The 19,261-nt window shown below is 39.7% G+C and overlaps 1 protein-coding gene across 3 annotated transcripts in view; it reads left to right on the forward strand.

Annotated features, from left to right (window-relative positions):
* Window positions 1-217: 217 nt before the first annotated feature.
* Window positions 218-19,261, forward strand: part of APBA2 (amyloid beta precursor protein binding family A member 2) — a 32,892-nt gene continuing 13,848 nt past the window's right edge. For 2 of the 3 annotated variants that reach the window (XR_003572832.1, XM_027898354.1), the window contains exons 1-6: window positions 218-1,229; window positions 5,343-5,423; window positions 6,537-6,573; window positions 11,115-11,260; window positions 12,551-12,586; window positions 13,870-13,956. Coding sequence is in view for 2 of the 3 variants with exons in the window: in XM_027898354.1 (XP_027754155.1) it covers window positions 261-1,229; window positions 5,343-5,423; window positions 6,537-6,573; window positions 11,115-11,260; window positions 12,551-12,586; window positions 13,870-13,956 (1,356 nt within the window). In the remaining variant the exon portion in view is untranslated. The remainder of the gene's footprint in view (window positions 1,230-5,342; window positions 5,424-6,536; window positions 6,574-11,114; window positions 11,261-12,550; window positions 12,587-13,869; window positions 13,957-19,261) is intronic. The other variant, XM_027898355.1, reaches the window with a different exon arrangement.

Genomic DNA, 19,261 nt, shown 5'->3' on the forward strand with positions numbered 1-19,261 from the left:
TAGAACCTTCTCTTGATCTGTTCCTTTCAGTGTGAAAGTTATTACTTTGATTTCATGGTTCCACAGCACAAGCATTTTAAAAGTTAGCTGTCTGAATCTGCTTTAAATATCTACAAACACATGCTTATTACCAAATGAATCTATCGGTTTGCTTCCTATTAACATCACTGAGCTCTGCTGATGACCTTTCCCTGAATGTGTGTTTTTCCATCTTCCCTACAGTAATCGCTCAGAAATGATTGTTATATGAGGAGTTGGCTATGGCAAACAGGAAACATCAAAGCACTGCAGCCAGCATGCTGGATCACAGAGCCAGAGCTTGTCCTGCTTCATCTCACAGCAGAGAGCCTGAAAGTGAGGAAAGTGACCTTCCTATTGAAGATTATGCAGCAAAAGAGGCACAACTAGCACCCGTCAGACAAGGGGGTCTTCCACTGGTGGAACAGGAGTGCAATGACCACAGTGGGGACGGGGACTCCAGCTCTGACTACGTCAATAACACCTCCGAGGAGGAGGACTACGATGAAGGCTTGCCAGAGGAGGAGGAGGGGATCACGTACTACATCAGGTACTGTCCAGAGGATGACAGTTACCTGGAGGGGATGGACTGCAATGGCGAGGAGTATGTTCCCCAGGAGGAACACCACCTTCAAACAGAGGAATGTCAGGAAGCTGTGGAAGAGTGGGCTGAGGGTAAAATTCAGCACCAGGATGGAAGCGAGGTGATGGACAGGCAAGAGTGGCAGGAAGGTCAGGATAACAGCGTTCAGATTTTGGAGGATGAAGCATCGTCTTTGGAGATTCAAGACCAAGAAGAAAACATACAGTACTGTCAAAGTGAAGGTGACTATCTGGACTATTACCCAGCAGAGGCCAATGGCAATTCCCAGGGAATGTCACCCTACCATTCCAGAAAAGAGGATCCCGAGCTGGAGGAGCAGGAAGAGGACATTGACCAGATTGTAGCAGAAATCAAAATGAGTATGAGCATGAGCAGCATTAACAGTACAGCAGAAATGAGTCCAGAGCACACGGGGACTGAGAACGTGGCTCATGAGTGCAAAGAGACTTGTTCAAAGGGAGAAGCTGTTCACAGTGCTAACAGGCATGAGGGGAGGCCAAAATCCCTGAATATCCCATCTGCCTCCAAGCACAGTGGAGATGTGCATCGAGGATTTAAAGCCAAGTCAAGAACCCCAGAGGACAGGCAGAAGTGGCCCCAAGAGCAGGTATGAAGTGCTCTGTTTAACCAGATTGCCAGAGACATTATGCAAGTTTATATTAATTATTCAAAACAAAATTAGTGATATTTTTATATATTAGCAATGTTTATATACATTTATAAAGATGTTATTATATAGATATAAGCAATGTTTTTACTTTTACTGTTATTGCATTCACTGCCACCTTGTGTGTTTAGAAAAAGGTGCTGAATGTAATCAGTACACACAGAGAACTAGCAAAGAGGTTTCGCACAGAGAACAGACAATTCTAGGTCAGTGAAGGTACTCCAGTTGCATGGGGCAAACCCAGTTTGTTTGCTCTATTTTCATTCTGCAGTGGCACACTAGGGAGATTGAACACTCGGGTCAGCACTGCAATAATGGAATTTTTCCATTTTCCTGTACCATTGCCTTAGTGGGTGATTACTTTTGTTTTCAATAGAACACGTGTCAGGGCTGTGTACTGCCTGTGTTAAAGCAGCTCAAGGAGTGCCTGTGTATTGCTGGGGGTTTGTCCTAGCTGGACGTGTCTTGACCTTGACAAAGAGGAGTAAATGGGAGCTTTACTTGTACTAAAAATGCTGTTAAGCAGTTCTATCACAGGAATGATGTAGAAGTTAATTTAAATCATGCATAATCTTTTCTTGTTCTAATGCTGAGTGCCAGAAAAAGAGAGTCTGAGAATGAAGCTCAAGCTTTTCTAAAGGAACAGAGGTGTGACTTTCTTCCCCTGAAGTTTCCAATTGAATGTGTAACTTCCTTAGAGAGCCCTAAGGTCACTTTAAAGCTTGGACTTTGCATCTCGAAAGTTACATGCAGCTGAGTATTAGTTATCTTCTGCAATGAAGAGAGATCTACCTCAAAGAGGTAAAATATAGCTTGTATTTAGACGAGATACTAGTAAGAACAAGTGAATTATTTTGCCTTATCTTTAATTAAAATGCTTTATTAAGCTTCAGATGCCTAAGTTTGCTCTTTCAGCTTTGTCAAATCTGTAAATGCAGTTTTCCATAGTGAAGTGCCCCACAGTTAAACAGTTTAATCTAGGTGATTTCATTAAAAACAGGCATTAAAATGTTAATTCATCCAGAAAAGAGTAAAAGGAAATGAAATGTTCAAGTATATGCTGATCAAACAGGTCGACCTTTATTATAACTGGGAGCAAAAAATCCTAGAGGGATATTTTCAGATTACCCATATGTACAGCAAGTTTTTAACACTGATTTTACAGTCTCTTTTCAGCAGTATAATTATTACCAAATGGTGGAACTTACTGTATTTAGGGCCCTGCTGCTGGCATAGAAGCTCCTGTGTGGATAAGCCTGGAATTGTTTGAGTAGTTACCAGGTACTGGCTACGAGCAGAGGAGTTGAGTTAGCATATTTTAGACTAGTGATGGTCTTTCTAGCACAGTACAGCAGCAGCTGCTGCTGGGAGCACGGCTGCTTGCAAGTTTTTAAAATATTTGCAGAACAAAAGAGAAGAGGAGCTCTTGAATAAGAAAGTGAATTCTTCTATACTTGACTAAAATTGTTGGGTTTTTTCCCCATCAAATGATTGCCTATTCAAAACAAATTTTTAAATAGACTTTTAACATCTTTCTGTACTCTTTCAAAGTTTGTTTATCAGAGAGTGAGCTGAATTGCATTGTACCTTGATAATTTTTGATAACAGCTGAGGGTTGTGTGGCACTGGGATATTGATGTAACTGCCCCTGGTGTGAAAAAAACCAAAAGAACCAAATATTTCTGAACAGAGCTTTCTGTAAAGCTCTGTCTGGGCTTTAGTTGTTATTTGTTCTTTTCACCTGCTGCAGGTTGCTTATTCTCAGCTTCATCTGAAAATCAGGCTTATTTTGAGGTCATTAAACTAAGAGTGCAGTGCCCATTTCTGCCAAATACATCTGTAACAGTCCAGAATAAAAGGTGTGGCTGGACCTTTAACATTGAAATTGGACTTCAAAGAATTTAGATAAATTGCAGAGGATTTTGTCTCTCTCTTGGGGCATTCGAGTCTTTTAATATTTACTATAAAATGTCTGAGGGATGGACGCAGTTACTGTCTAAATGAACCTGGGTCTCATTATTGAAAGCAAGACAGCCATAATTTTCACTGCAATAATTCAAGTTCTTTTATATAAACACAAGGCCACTGTCAGTACATTGGCATGCTAAACTTACTGTGTGCAGAGTTTGCTTAGGAGATCCTTGGTTCTGTCACTCTGCTAAAAGATCTGTCACTGTACATGTGCATCCCCCAGCACAAAATACCACAGTAAACAGGATGACAGAGGCAGACATTCCACCTGGAGCGCTTTTTTGCCTCATTTATCTTTAAACAAATGTAGATCTGAACGCTTTGAGGTTAAATCAAGATACTGTGTATATGTCAGGTTCATTTTCAGTTTAGCCAAGTGTGTGCTAATCAGAAAACTGTCAGAGCTTTAAAATTGTTACCATTCTGTTGTACATACTGGAGTTAATATGTTTGCTGTCAGTGTTTACAGCAATGTATCTTCATTGTGGCCATGTCATAATCCCTGCTTAAAGGATACTTAATCTAAATCCTACTATTTTAGGGAATAATGTATGATGATTATGCTTGTTGTTCTAAAAGCCTCTAGATATTTGTTTGCCTCCCTGATACATTTCACTGCACATCAACACAGACTGCCCCACGTTAGGGTAGCCATGCAATATCATTAGAGCTGTCTTGTCTCCAGCAGAAGAATGTTTATAGGCAGAGGTTTGGGAAGGTTCTCAGCTATTACAGCATGGGTGTATAACAGTGGGTTCCCGAGTCCTGGTGCTCTGTGTGTATCTCAGATGGAATTTTCTTTCAATAAATCCTGCTTACTACTTGATTTGCATATGTTGTGTTACCTGAGAGTTGTCATTACTGAGCTAACAATAGCTCTGATGTGCTTGCTTCATCAGCATATTTTGTTCAGCTGATAAATATTAGTCACAGGCAGTACTTTGTGCAGAGATGAACAGAAAGACTTCCTTTCACTACAGCTTTATACTGCATTTGAGAGTCAGCAGACAAGGAGTTGCGTTCACATTTAATGTTCAGACTGAGCCTCTCCAATCATGGGGCTCAGTGTTTTCCATTTGCAAAGTTGTTGATCCAGCCTTTCGTTTGTGAAGCTCTACAACAACATTCAGGCACTCATTTTTATACATAATGGAGAAACTGAGAAAAAAGGGAAATGAAATATCCTAAACCATACCAATTTGTTCCAGAAATCACCTTGGCTGTCCAGATTTCTAACCCTGCAAATGTGACTCATGAAAACTGCACTTTCTTGGCACGGATGGGACACAGGCACTCCCTGCCTTGGTGCTGCTGTTCATGTCAGTCTGGAGAAGAAATTCTGCCCCTGTGACTACTGGAATTTAGAAAAAAAAAGGAGTGTTCTGTAGTTTAAAAACCTCAGTACTTTCTTTGTGTATTTTCTCCTCTACATTTCTCAGAAGCCTGAAGCTGTGCTGCCAGAATCCTGTAGATTTGCTCGCCCCAAAAGGAAGGAGATGCCAAGAAGTATCTCCCCCCACACAGGGTCCTGTACTCAGTGCTAGAATTCTGTTTTTCAGGTGGCTGTTAGGGCTGTTTTGATTATGTCCAGTACTGAGAATGAGCACGTGTAAAAATTCTTATTTTGATTTCTGAATAATTTGAACATGTCAGCATTTGGCCCAATTTCATGTGAAAAATTTGCATTAAACAAAATAATTTAAATTTAAATCAGTAGTATAACTGCTACTTAATGATAATTGAAATGTCTTATCATTTACATCAAAGCAGATATTTTATTTTAATTAAAGACAACATTTTTGTATGAAACTGATATTTGCGAAATTACAATAGGAAATTTGGTTATATCACATTTTCGTATTTCTGTACCAGTAATGAATATTGATTGTACATAAATAACTACAGATAAGTAATAGAGAACACACTAAGTAGAGTTAATGTTAATGTTTTGTGATTTTTTTAAAGTAAATTTAATTTAGTCTGTGGAGAATTTTCTGATTATCTTTGCACCGTTGACTTCCACTTTGTTTTGATGCTTTTCAGGAAACAAAAGGGTCTGAAATCCTTTCCTTTTTCTTCCAGATGTGCAATGGTTTAGAGCAGCCCAGGAAGCAGCAGCGCTCAGACCTCAACGGGCCAGTTGACAATAATAACACACCTGAGGTAGGTCCCTGGGCTGCCTGGCTGGCTGAGCATTCCCAAGGGGAAAGCAGCATCACACTGCCAGCTTTTCCCTCTCACACACCCAAACTTAGGCTCTGTTTCTTTTCCTGAACTGACAGTAAATACCATGTGTGCCTGCTCTGAAAACCCTTTGAACTATACCCGTGAATGTTTGCTGCCTCATTCATTTGATGTACCTGTACATGGCGTGTACTCAAGCCTGAAATTTTCTGATGACATGGGGAGAACAGTTCAGAAGTTCTCTTTTTGGATTACTGGAGAGCAAAACAGCATCAAAAGGAAATTGTTTTCTCTTCCTCCCCCACCCCAGTGCCAGTGTCAGCCCTGGTTAGTCAGCTGTGAAGATGCAGAGGCACACAGCCCTGCTCTTGTCACTGCAGGCTGGAGCAAAGAGACATCTAGGAGTGCAGAATGAGTTATGTTTGAGGCAAGGCACAAGGCAGTGATATTCAGAATTAAAAGCAGAAGTCTGTTGTCTAAAAACAGAACATATTTATCCTGTAGCCTGTTATATTAATGCAGAGCCACATTCCTAAAGCCTTTTCCCATAGTGGAGAAATCAGCCTCTTTCCTGGAAGCAGGAATGACTGAGGAGACTGGCAGAAGAGGAGGAATGGAAGCACTGTCTTTGTTTATTGAGAACAGAGACAGGAGAGTTAAACTGCTTGCTAGATCAAGTGTAATGCTGTGCAGTCAGGGACAGTTCTTTTTATTCACTGACCCAGAATCTTGCTTTGTTAAATGTTCTTATTGGAAAATCGATGTATCATTAATAGGCAATGTGATCTAATGGACAAATTATTGGACTGGGAATTGCTGGTTTGTGTTGCTCATTTGATAGTTGACTTCCTAGAGCATTTTCATGGTCTTCCACTACCTTCTTTATATTTTTTTATGTGTTGACATCTGCTTAAAATACTCTGAGGTTCCAGGTACACTCTGTAACACTTAGTTTGGGTTCATGACTGTGATGTAATGTGTTTCACTGTGCTGAATAGTGGCTGTGTGGCAGTGGTCAGCTGTTTAATATGAATTCACTTCACTGTGTGAAAGTTATTTGGTTACAACTATACCATTTTTATTTCTCAACAGACAAAGAAAGTGTCTTCCTTTCCAAGTTTTGTTGATGGTAAGTTTGAAATCATCCATAGTTAAAGCAGGACAAAGTGGAAGCAAATACTTTAATATATATTAAAGATCCCAGTTCTAGAAACCAGCCAAACCCAAGAGAAAACTTTTCAGAAAGCGGAAGAGTTGAGGTATGGAAGTATTGAACATTTTCGTGCTTCCCCATGGCAGTGGGAGCACAGTGGTGATAAAAGGGAGGAGCAAACAAATTCAGGTGAAGATGGAGACAACTACACAGTGGTTAGAAAAGGGGGTGACAGTGGGCCCAGCAGGGTGCAGATTTATGAGCCTACAGGAGCCCTGTGTTCTTTAGGGCCCATTGCTGCACTATGGGAATCTCAGCTGTCAGCACAGATAGGTTCTCCTGAACTGCCAAAAACCCAGTCATTCAGTCCTCTGGTTAGGACAGCAATGCTTTGACTTGTTCTTTTCAATCTCCTTTGCACTGCTATATTCTGTTGGAAGAAAAATAAGTCAATTTATTAACACAAGAAAGTGGACAGAAATAAAATAGGATTGTACTGAAAAACATTATCACACTGATTCACAGACAGATGAAGAACTTTTTAAGGGGAAATGCATACAGCTCTTCCTGCAGAGGAGATGCCCCCACTGTGAAGTAAGAAGCAACAGTAGGAGACTTCCAAGGATCTGCCCCTTAGATCTGCCATGGCCACACACAATAGAAACCATAAAAGAGTGTTAAAAACTTAATTTTTAATGCATTTCTCAAATCAGGAAAAAATGCAATTTAGAATAATATTAGAATGTCCAATATATTTTTCTTTTATTCCCTGATCTCACCACCTTGACGTTCATCTTCTGTTTTCAGTAATTTCCTTAAAGAGCTAGAACAAGTGGAAGGATCAGAGATTGTCCCTCGAGATTGACATCTGAGGGACATTGCATGGAACACTTGGCATGTTCTGGCTAACAGGCCCTAAGTAGAGGTGAATTTAAATGCATTCTCCATGAGGGCAGAGCCAAGAACGCAGGCTGGTACTCTGTGAGAGGCCTCTGCTGATTGTCTGGTGGAAACCATAACGCAAGGGCAGCGTGCACAGAGCTGGAGAACAGGCTGGGGAATTCAGCCCTCCCAGCACCGCAGACACAGCTGCACAGTTTAATTTTGTTTGGATAAAAACTTTGTCTTCTTCTTTCCATACCAGTCATCTCAACGCTCTGTTGGAAAGGGCTCAGAATACCCTTTTACATAGCATAATACTTTTCTTTTTAGTTCAATCCTTTTGCTTTCTCTGATTTTTCCTGTAGTTGCAGTGTATGTGAAAATAAGCTGTGTGTTAGGCTTTCTCTACTGCAGGTGTTATATGGCATTGCCTAATACAAATAAATACATGGCCCACTGGGAGCTTATGATAGCTTACATGACTGCTCTGAATTCAAAGAAAACCACACTTTTTGTTATTAGCTTGTATGCAGAGTCCCCAAAAGAGCAGGACCTTTCTGCACATGAGAAAAGATTCTGCCAGCTAGCACTGCTGTTCTTCCCTGAGCTGTGACAGTGATACCACAGCCATCTTCTGGTTAGATTAAAGCACTTACAGCATGACTCCTTAACTGCAGTACCTGTATCTGTGTCTCTGTTAATGCATAATATCTTTCATGTGCATGGGAACTTAAAAAAAAATGAGATAACGGGCCCAAAAATGTTGGAATTGTTTCAGCAGTAATACCACCATGTGCTGGTAGTGGTAATTAGCTCCATGTTCAGTGGTTCTGGCGTTTTTGCTCTCTGTTGTATCACCATGAATCCCCCCTGCACAGGAACAATAGATCAGCAGAAAACCACGTAAGCTCTATTGCATTGATAAGATGGTGCAGGAATTCAGATTTTTCAGAAATAGTTACCTAATGTTTAAGCACCAATACTCAGCATAAAATTCCAGTCTTTGCTCCCATCAAACTAACCTTTAAGTTAGAAATCTATTCCTCCTTCCCTCCCTCATCAGGAAGCCTCACACACGCCTGCAGTCAAGGTCGTGCCTAAGTGCTCTGATGAGCTGGGAGCTCAGCCAAGTCTGCATTTTTGCATTATTTACACAGACAGAGATAAGGGAAGAAAACACTCAGGTAACCCAGCTTGACCCTGGCAATTTTGAGTACCATTCCATCCTTCCCACGGATGTCTTATTTTACCTGACAACTGCTTGCATTGCCATCACGATGGGAATGTGTGCTGGAAGTGCTTTCTCCCCAACAAGGCCTTTTTTGATGGTTTTTTTCTGTATTATTTATTGCTGTAGGTATTTTGAACATGCTTTGATTTGTACATGATGTAGCAGACATTGTTGCTTGTATAATGATTCCAGAAAAAAATCACTTTCTAGTGCTGTGAGGAAATTATGAAACATCCCAAACCCCCCCAATCTTTAAAGAATCCCAATAAATAACATTATATAAAATTGCTTAACGTCTTAGGTTATTTCCACGTTCAAGAAGTTTTTCATACTAATTAGTTAAAAGCACCTTTGCTGTCCCCAAACAGCCAAGGCATGAGAAGAAATTGTTGTGTAGCCTATCAGTGACTTGGAGACCAAGGAAAAATGTCTCGCTTAAAGATGTGCAAAGCACGCTGGAAGCGGGCCAAATTCAACATACTTGGAAATTATTGAAGAGAAAACAGAATCACAGAAAGAAAACACTTCCCTGAGTCCTTCCAGAGCTTTTGGGATAGAAAGAAATGAGATGAAGGGATGGATATATTTCAAATAGCCAGCACAACTTTTTTTGTTGACAAATCCTGCAGACTCTTTAGAGTTTTGGTATTTGCTTGATGTAGTAATATTAGAATTTGCACCAAGAATTGAATTTTACTTGTCTTCAGACACAAAGTATTTAAAGGAAATTAATCTAAATTACCTGCTAAAGGAGTTTACTTAAACTGATTTAAGCATTATATGGGTAAGCATATTTCAGAGTTAAAGCAATCTGGATTCAATTTAGCCTGATTTACTTAGCCTGAAGTGAATGAAGGAAATAAAGGCACTTTAAATTTGAATGAGCGTGTTGATGCAGGTATCCACTGAGGTTTTGCTAACTTAACATTAAATTGACATCTTTAATTAATTCCCCTCTCTGGTACCCTTGAATCAGGATGTCAGCATCAAGGAGAGATGCATGAGACTGTTTTAGGCCTGGAGAGACCTATGAGTCACACCATCAGCAGAGGTACCATCAAATACATGATCCATGTGCTGGTAAATGGAATGGTACAGAGATACAGGAATGGAGTTCTTGGGGAATTTGGATTATGATTTCATTCAGGGAACTGTAGGGAAGTACTGCTTGAAGAGGAAAGTCACTTCTTTCAATCATGTTTATTTTCTGTTGGAAATGGGAAAATGAAATTGGAATGGGAAAATGAAGGACAGGAATGCTCAGTGGAAGTGATATGTGCAAACCACTTTTTGGGTACATTTAATCAGCAACAGCATGCCATAAATTCTTCATAATAATCTTCTACATTGAATTGATTATAAGTAAATTGAACACTGAACAATAAACCTTTTTTTAAAATTAATCTTCCCTTTTGGTGTAAGTTTTCTCCTCACACAAGATTAATATACTTCAAAAACTGTGTTAGGAGGTTGGCAAGATGATCTAGCTCAAAGCAAATTTCTTTTATAAAACTGTTGAGGAACAAAAATTATTCACTATCAAGACATTTCAGCCAAAGCCTGGAATGACTGGTTTTTATTGATCTAATCAAGTTAGATGTAAAGCTTAACAGTTTAATAAAGAGGATGATGTGCACAGCCCTAGTATAAATAGGTTTTATTCTGTTCTCCCTGCCCCCTTTTGCATCCTTTGTAAGAAACAACTTGCAAAATGCAAGATAATGTTAGAATTTCATCAGAGAAACAATGTAATTAATACTAAGTGTATTTGTTGAATGAAGGTTAAAAGAAAATTTTCTCTGAATTCAGGCCTTACACTTGACTGAACAGCATCAAGAGGCCTGCTTTGCTTTTTCCCTGAACTTTCTTAATTGTTGAGTTTGACAGTGCACTTTTGCTGAGGCAAAGTCCACCTTTGTGCCCATTGTTCATTAGTGTTTTTGCCAGCGATGAGCGTCAGGGACTGTGTACTTTTACAAACATCTCAAAAACAAACAAAAAAGTTAATCCACGAATGTGTATTCAAACAGAAGTCTAGCTGATGCCGTGTAACAGTTATAAACAGGAAGAAAGGGATGGCAGAGGTACCTATTAGCCTTTCTGAAACTTGTAAATAATCCTGATGTGTTTAGCAGTGCAACACAGGAAGAATTTTCCAATTATTTGCCTATAGAATTCCACATCAAACCACTGTGCAGTGTTATACTGTATGTTCAGTTAATAGCTGGTTTTTTTGTGGGGAATAATTATAGGGAAAACCAGAATTGACTTTGCACTAGAGTTCTTCACCTGTTTCATCTTAAAAAAGGGATTAAATGGTTGTTCAAGCTGCAGTGTCCCCTACTCAGTTCCTCCTCTTTCTGCACTCTTTGGAAAGGCAGTAACAGTAAATGTCTCCTGTCAGTTCCAGGACCCTGTGAGCCCGAAGACCTCATCGATGGCATCATCTTCGCAGCCAATTACCTGGGCTCCACTCAGCTGCTCTCGGAGCGCAACCCCTCCAAGAACATCCGCATGATGCAGGCGCAGGAGGCCGTCAGTCGAGTCAAGGTGGGGCAGGGCCTGCAGCTCACACCTCTCCCGAGGGCTGGAGTCACCTCTCCAGTCTCTCTCGAGATCTAGAAATAAGTACAGATCTAGTTCTGTAAATACCATGAGTTTCCAGTGCCTGGTATAAAAATACACACAGCATCTCTAAGGAGCAAAATGTAAATGATTCCAGAGTCTATTCAGAATTCTGTGGAAGCTGTGTGACAAACTCAGTCATTAAAGACAAGCTGCAGGCTGCAATTAGAAAATATTTCAATGGCAAAGCACAGGGTATTTGTTCGACTGTGGTTTTACTCATTAATTCCTTTAACTTACTACAAATTGAGAAGACTGCTCTCAATATATTGAATTATTATTTTTTTAGGACAAGAACATTCCTTACTGTTATATTTGGATTTGGTGTTATTTACAGTGAACAATTCCTGTGTAAATAATGTAGCATAGACTGCTTCATACAGCTGTGTATAAAAAGTATTTTTTTTGTTTGATAATCCCAGTAGGATATTTTTATTTTAAATTTTTTTGTGACTCTGCTGCAAATACCTCATCTAAATAACACGTGGTAGAAAAAGGCAGATTTAAATGCTAAGAGAAAAAGTATGTGCTTAGTCAATAAAATATTTGATTGCTAAAAATGGCATGTTTTTGAAGGAAACCGGTTTCAAAGAACCACTTACTTAGCAAGAGACATGTCATGACTGATGATTAAAACAAATGGAATGCAGGAAATGTCCACTTCTTTAAACTTTCCAAACCTTTGAGTTTCTGTTGAGCATATTGGGATGTCTCAGGCTACAGTAAGTAATTGTTGATTGCAGTTAAATCCCTAGAAACTTCTTTGTATGTTATTCCCACCCCTGATCTTCCAGGGGTACCTGACTAATTTAGACTGCTGTGGGGAGAGCTGGAGTTGTGTTTTGTTCAGCAGTTACATGGAGACATGTGATCAGCATGGACACAAACCCCTGGCTTTGACACAGTGCCTGCACTGCCATTTCCACTGCTGTAAATTTACAGGATAAGTGTGAAGAGCAGCTGTGAACACTTAGTACCAGTTTTTTTGTAATCAATTGGCAACGTGCATAATGCCATTAAATCCAGTTATCTCAAGAATTCCATAAGGTATAGGCAAATCTTTCTCTCTTGCACATTCTTCTACCCCTGCCCCCAGTTTTTTAATTTCCAGCAGCCTGGATTCATAGCCAAAAGGTTTCCCCGACTTCCCCCACTGTATTTGCTCTTTCCTCGTGTGTACATCTGTCTGCATTCTTTTTTTATGCTACTCCTCAGAGGATGCAAAAGGCGGCTAAAATCAAGAAAAAAGCGGTGTGTAAACTGTTTTTCTTGAATGCTAATGTTTACTTACGTTTTTGTTGTTTTCCATGGAGTGTTAACATCTTTCATTATGGATCCTCATAACGTTGTCATTTTGGTTTCTTCTTTTCTAAGCAGTAGAATAGTGAATGGAGTAAAATGAACTCATTTTCTTCATTGTTGGTTTGCTGCAGTGCCTGTCTGCTGCCCTTCCTCTGTTGAATACCTGTCATTTGTTTAATCCAGCTACACAGCTACTGTCATCTGGGAGATTTTTCTGAATGTAATGCTTATTTTGGTTTTACTAACCAAAGCAGGAAGATGTATTTCCTGTGCCTGTGACTTACTGTATGTTTATTACTGTTGATATTTAAAACCAAAACCACATAGTAGCTGGAACAAGTCATACAGGAGACATTTCACTCAGTTAAAAACAAAACTTCAGTTAACTAAATGCAGTTGACAAAAATATCACTGAAAGGATGGGAGCAATACAAGTAATCTCTGCCAAAGTATGTGCCTACTGTGCCTTTTGCTGGATGAAAATTCAAATAGAATTAATCTGAACGAATTATAGGCACAGCTAATACTTTATAACTCAGAAAAAGAACAGCAAATATATTGTTCTTCCTCGAGCTGTGAAAGAAGCAGTGTCTGACCTGGGGGCTGCTGTCCCCTGCTCTGTGGCCTGCTCTCTAATGGGACATGGAATTGTTTCCCTGATGAGCAGTGCTCAGGGGTTGAGCACCAGAGGTCAGATGATGGCTGAGATATGAGAGAAATACTAGTTCAGTCCCTAATTCTTTATTTTCTAGGAAAAAATAAACTCAAAATCTAAAAAAGAACAGGCCTAACCCCCCACCCAGTACTGAGCATCAGCTGGCATTGTTCTTGGTCAGCTCACTGAGATGGCGAGGGCTGAGCAGCTGGGGGGGACTGAGTCCCTTCCTCAGTTCTGGTGCCTCAGGTACTGAACTGCATCAGTGAGGAAATGGGGAAAAACAGCCATACTTTTTCTCCTCTTCTGGCTATAAATAAAGATCTTCAATACTTGAGCTGTCAGTCACAGAGGCTCCAAAAATTCCCTCTTTCCCAGAAAATCAGAGTATGCTTCACTCCTTCTGTGCAGTAAATGTCCTCTTTGCATGTATTTAGAAACACCTCTGAATAGCCATCTCTCGAGTGGTTTAAAGTGCAGTTGCCTCACATCACGTTATGCTTGAAGCAGTCAGTGAATTTGTCATTCTAAAGAGAGAATTAAAAAATCCTCTTGTAACAAAGCATCTGTCTTTTAGACTTCAGAGGGAGATTCCCAGGCCTTGACTGAAGTGGATCTGTTCATCTCCACACAGAGAATCAAAGTTTTAAATGCAGACACACAGGTAAGTTGTGATTAAAACTCCTCAAAAATAAGGTTGAGTTAGACTCAGGATATGCACTTTCCTAAATTGGGATAAATTCACTGCTGTGAGAGTATTCAGAAATAGCTCCTGTTGTTGTAACACTGCAAATATAGTAATACTGACACCAGTTTTGCTTATTTGATGTAGTGGAAGATGTCTGCATGTTGCTGAGACCTGTCATTCGATTTAGAAAAAGATTCCCAAGTCTTTCAGAATGAATGCACACTGTTCCTCTGAAACAGCTTCAGAACCCAGATTTACAGCCCAACAGGGAAGTCTTTGCTGCCTTGACTAAGTCATTCATATCTTGCCCTTTTTAACATTTCATCTCTTCTTTTCCCCATAAATCACATCTGAGCCACCATCCTCCTGCTTAAGGTAAATTATTAGTTGTTCATATAAAAGGAGCATCTGGCAGTGATCAGCCTCATCTTCTAGGAATACTTCTGTATTCCACAAGAGGTGATCTTTGTAAGGACTTCTTTAAGGAATTTACAATTAAATAATTTGTAGATGGATCCCAATATTTAGTATCATAATCTCACAAGATCTCTTAGACTTTGATCATACTTACCTGAAGTCTTTAAATTCTCCTTCTTCTGAGGGGTATTGAAAAGGGAAATTTTAGTGATGTCTTTTTCTTTAGTTTTCACAAAGAAATTCCATTGTATGCAGTTGAAAAATTTTTAGACCTGAAGTTACACTAAAGAACAAACCACGTAGAAAGTTAAATTAGCCAAATTAGAAAATTCATCTTGTACTATTTGGAAAACTGGTTTGAGTATCTTACATTATCCTTTTAATGACACTCTTCTAGAATTAGGAAGTTATTATTTCTGTTTTGGGTTCTTTCTAGTAATAAAACAGGATTACAGTAAATATTTTAACTGGCAGAAAGATACCCAAACAAATGCTTTGTGTGAGTGGAGATGAGCAGGAGTCAGCACAGATTAGTCAGAAGTAAATCATGTCAAATCAATATTTACTTTTGTGATGGGGAAAATATTTGTCCATGGCACAGAAGCAGCACACACCACCTCTTGACTTAAATAAGGCTTTTATCTCATATATTTTCTAGATTATATGATCTAGGTACAAGAGATAGAAGCAGGTTAAATAATTTGTGTGTAGTTCTGTCATATATTGCCATTTATGTGGCAATATAAAGAGAAGAACACAGTGAGATTCACAAGCACACTTCTTGTCATAAGAAATTCAGTATTCAGTATTTTCATAAACAACTTGAAAGATGGAAAGAGAAAATGGTTCTTGAACTTGTATCTTGGTGTATAAGATCAGAGTTCAGAAATGTCATGGCTGGCTGAAGAAGTGAGCTAGAACTATAAGAGATACTTGACTAAAAATAAATGCAGCACTCTACATTTAGGATTTTGTTTTGTTTTCAATTAGTGTATAATTTGTTTTTCTGAGGGAACCATGAAGCACTTAGTTCTTCCTGAACTGTAGGAGAGCATTACTGTCCTTGAATGGGAGGGTAATGATAGTTTCTCCAGGAAATGGATTATTTTTCTTCTAACATAAGCGAGTGTCCTTAACATGCTACTAGAACTCCCAGGAGAAAGAGCCAGATGAGGAGTAGGATATCCCATCTAACATGGGCAGCAGTATTTACAATCATCTGAGATTGAATTTCATCCATGAAAAGCACTATTTGTTATGGCTCAGCCTTGTTTTGACCTTGTGGTAAATCTGCATCATCCAGAGTGTATATTAGCATTAGCAGAAAATAAAATGCTAATCAGTTTAAAGATGATTGCAGACAATTATTGGTAAATTAACAGCTACAGTTTATAGTTAGAATGTATGACAGTAAATAAGTAAGTTGTTTTTGTTGAGTAAGGATTAGTCTTGGTGGAAGTCACTCTTCTTACTTCTTTAAATAGTTCAACATTTCAGTTGGACACCAGTCCTTTTAAAAATAAAAATGCAAAGTCCTTTGAGGTAGACCTTAAACATTGTCAAAGAAACCATCATCTTGTTTTTCTGAATCCCTGAGATTTCTGGTGATGCAAAATGCAGTGCAGGGTGAGGAATGGTGTCTCTAGCTGTTCAACTAGATGAAAACAGTAACATTGGAAATTGTTATAATTCTGAGCTCTTTTGGTGTTTGCCCTGTTTTTTTGGGTTTGTTTTGGGTTCTTTGGGGTGGTTTGTTTTGGGTTCTTTGGGGTGGTTTGTTTTGGGTTCTTTAGGGTGGTTTGTTTCGAGGTTCTTTGGGGTGGTTTGTTTTGGGGTTTTGGTGGTGGTGGTGGGGTTTTGTTTGTTGGGTTCATTGGTCTTTTTTACAGTGCATCTTTCAGTGCTGTAACAAACCTATTCCCATGGCTTTTTAGCATTTTTGGCTTGGTCACATTTCTCAGTGCTAGTGAAGTTTCCTGACTGGTGTAATTGTCGTAGATTATTTCAGCTGGTGTGGCAGCTGGCAGAGACAATCTGTACTTTCCTGGCTTTGTCAATTATATAAAACCTATTTCTGCAGCGTGCCAAACGTGTTTTAATCCATCTGTAGTGTTGTACAGCTCACATGAGGTAACAGCTGATTCAAAATCTCAAATTCTCATTTAAAACATGCCATGCAGCAGGGTTGACAATGCTGGTGGCACAGTAAGGGGCACTGCCAGGCTGGAACAGGGCCGGTGGTGGTGATTCTGGTGCCCTCAGCAGCCCCAGGCAGTGGCACCCCTGCCACTTGTGGGTTGCTCAGGCACTGAGTCGGTGAATACATTCAGCCCAAGCTGAGCACCTGCTCAGGGTACTTGCAGTAGGACAGCTTTAGGTGTGGCCACGTGCCCTCTTTGTGAGGGACTCCTCGCTGTGCCACAGCTCACAGGCACCGCACAAACCCAGCAGGAACGCCACAGCAGCCTCTCCCAGCTCATTCAGGGGAGAAAAACCAGCAAAGAAAAGGAAAGATCTAGAGATCCCAAATGTGGATGTGCAGAGCCTCTGGTGGGTGATTGGTTCCATGACACTGTGTGAGTCATTGGGCTGTCTCAGTCACACTCCCACGGGACGACATCACTTGAAAGCTGGGGAGAACGCCAAGCTTGTCTCCTTCAGGAGGTCTTTGGGTTTCAAGAGATGCAACAAACAGGATTCTAAAAGAATTCCTTAGGAGAAAAATGGAGATTCTGGGAGCAAGGGGAATCTGGACAGTGGTTTTGAAAAAGGCTGAGAGAGTCTGAATTACAGTCACTAGATAATGTTTGCCTCATTCCTAATTGTAATTGCACTAGACAGGAAAAACTAGACAGGGGGAGTGCTGGGGGAATGATTTCTTTCACCCCAACAGGGGGAAAAAGAAAAAAACTCTTTTGAGTAACTTCTGTGTGATGATATGGACAGAAAGACTCTCTTGGCAGGTGAGATTAAAGGCCTTCATTTTCCCAGCCCACCCTCTCTTTGCACCTTTACACAACAGTGAGTGCACGCTGCTGACAGGCAGTTATCTCTGCAGTGCTGCCAGGGTCCTGCTGAGAGCTGTCCATTATCAAACGTTTCTCCATGCTGACAGAAGTGCTAGAAATCCTCCTGAGCCCCTGCAGCCCTGAGAGACACCCCCAAACCATCTCCTAACCATCTTGGCATACTCTGGGGATAAGCACAGGACATTTCATGTCAAGCCTGAGAAGAATCATTACAACAATTTTATAGGTAGTGATTATCTTCAGTAAGACAGGTGGTTCCAGGAAACAGTGGTAATTTGTATTTTTCTGTATCAAGTTAAATTGTACTGCAATTCTTAAAACAGTTACTTTTGTTAACTTGAGGAGCAGTCTTTCTTCTTAGGCCTTAAAAAGTTGTTCAACTGATGATAAACTAGTGCCAAGCTGTTTACATAAAGAATGCTGCTGCTTAGATAAATTATTAAAAAATGTGAATTATCTTACACAACATTTTTAATTCAAATCCAGGCAGAATTTGGCAGACATTTTTAACTGTTCAGGGTGAGGGACAGGGATGCTCAGGGTGTATCCCCAGCTGGTTTGGCCAATAAAACTAGTATTCTTCTGATTGTTTCTAGTTTGAGCACTACATAAAAGTCTGGAAAAACTCTCCAAACTGACCAGTAACCCCAGCAAGGAGCAATTTTCAGATGGGCTTTTTCTGGTTTTTAAGGAGCATCTTTACAGGGGCAAAATGTTTTAAGAAATGATAGAAAACAAAGCTGATGCCATGGTTTGGAGGCACTTGCTTGGCCTTTGTTGCAATAGAAGGCTTTATCCTAGGCTGATCACTGCAGCAATATGTCACATGCATTGTTTTATTAAAATAACAAACATTATTTTACATATTGAGCCATTTACATGTTGAGCCATTAATTCTGAATTCAGAAATAATAAAACTTTACTACCAGTTTATACTTAATAGAGCACAGAAAGTGTTATAAAAAGTCCTTGAAGGTCCTTCCTTCTGGGACCCCATTGCTCTTTTATATAAGAAACCATTGATAGAAGCATAAACTGGAGATAGAAACAAAAGATGAAATAGTAATAGCTGGAATAAAGTAAGTTTAGTGCCAACTAAACTGGATTATCTGGCTACAGATACACACTTAAGTTTTCATTGTCCAAGGTAACTCAGTCGAAGCCACTGAATAATGATATATTATTCCCAGGAGAAAAACATTTGAAAGGAGGAGGTTGGGATTTCCCTGCTAATAGCAGAAATTAAGAGATTAAAAGGCTAAAGTAATTAAAAAGATGCAGAGCTCAGGGATTTGAGGCAGAGGCTTTTTCAATTTAGTCCTCTGTAGGTGTACTTATATGAGAAATGTTCATTAGGATAGAGCTTAGAGAGGTTTTCACTTAAAATCATTCTCACAGGCATTGGCTCTGGTGAGTTGAGTTCTCCCAGCACAAGCATAAGGAGCAGAACAGGATTCTGAGTGTGAGCCAAGACACAGAGCAGTTCCCTCCAAATGGCTTTGAGAGGTGCAGGTAGCTAAAAAAGTGTTTAAAACAGTTCTGCCTACAGAGAAGGTGGAATATTGCCTTCATAGCTCTTTACAAAGGAAGTATTGCTTTGCTTTATGTGAGAAAATGTTGCCTTAGATATTATTGCTATTATAGGATATGATTTAAACACCCAGGACATCATAACATCTTCTCTTATCTCTATGATTTTCATAAAGCTTGTTCTGTCATTGTGACATGCATCTGTTTCATTCAGCAAAACCAAAAAGGGAAACAGAATTTTCCAACAGCGTGAAAATATCTACAAAACAGTGGTATAGTTCTTCATTATTACTTTATAACCACAA

This window comes from Empidonax traillii, unplaced genomic scaffold (assembly GCF_003031625.1).
Source record: "Empidonax traillii isolate 1590-97213 ecotype Southwest subspecies unplaced genomic scaffold, ASM303162v1 scaffold593:size397357, whole genome shotgun sequence".
Classification (NCBI taxonomy): domain Eukaryota; kingdom Metazoa; phylum Chordata; class Aves; order Passeriformes; family Tyrannidae; genus Empidonax; species Empidonax traillii.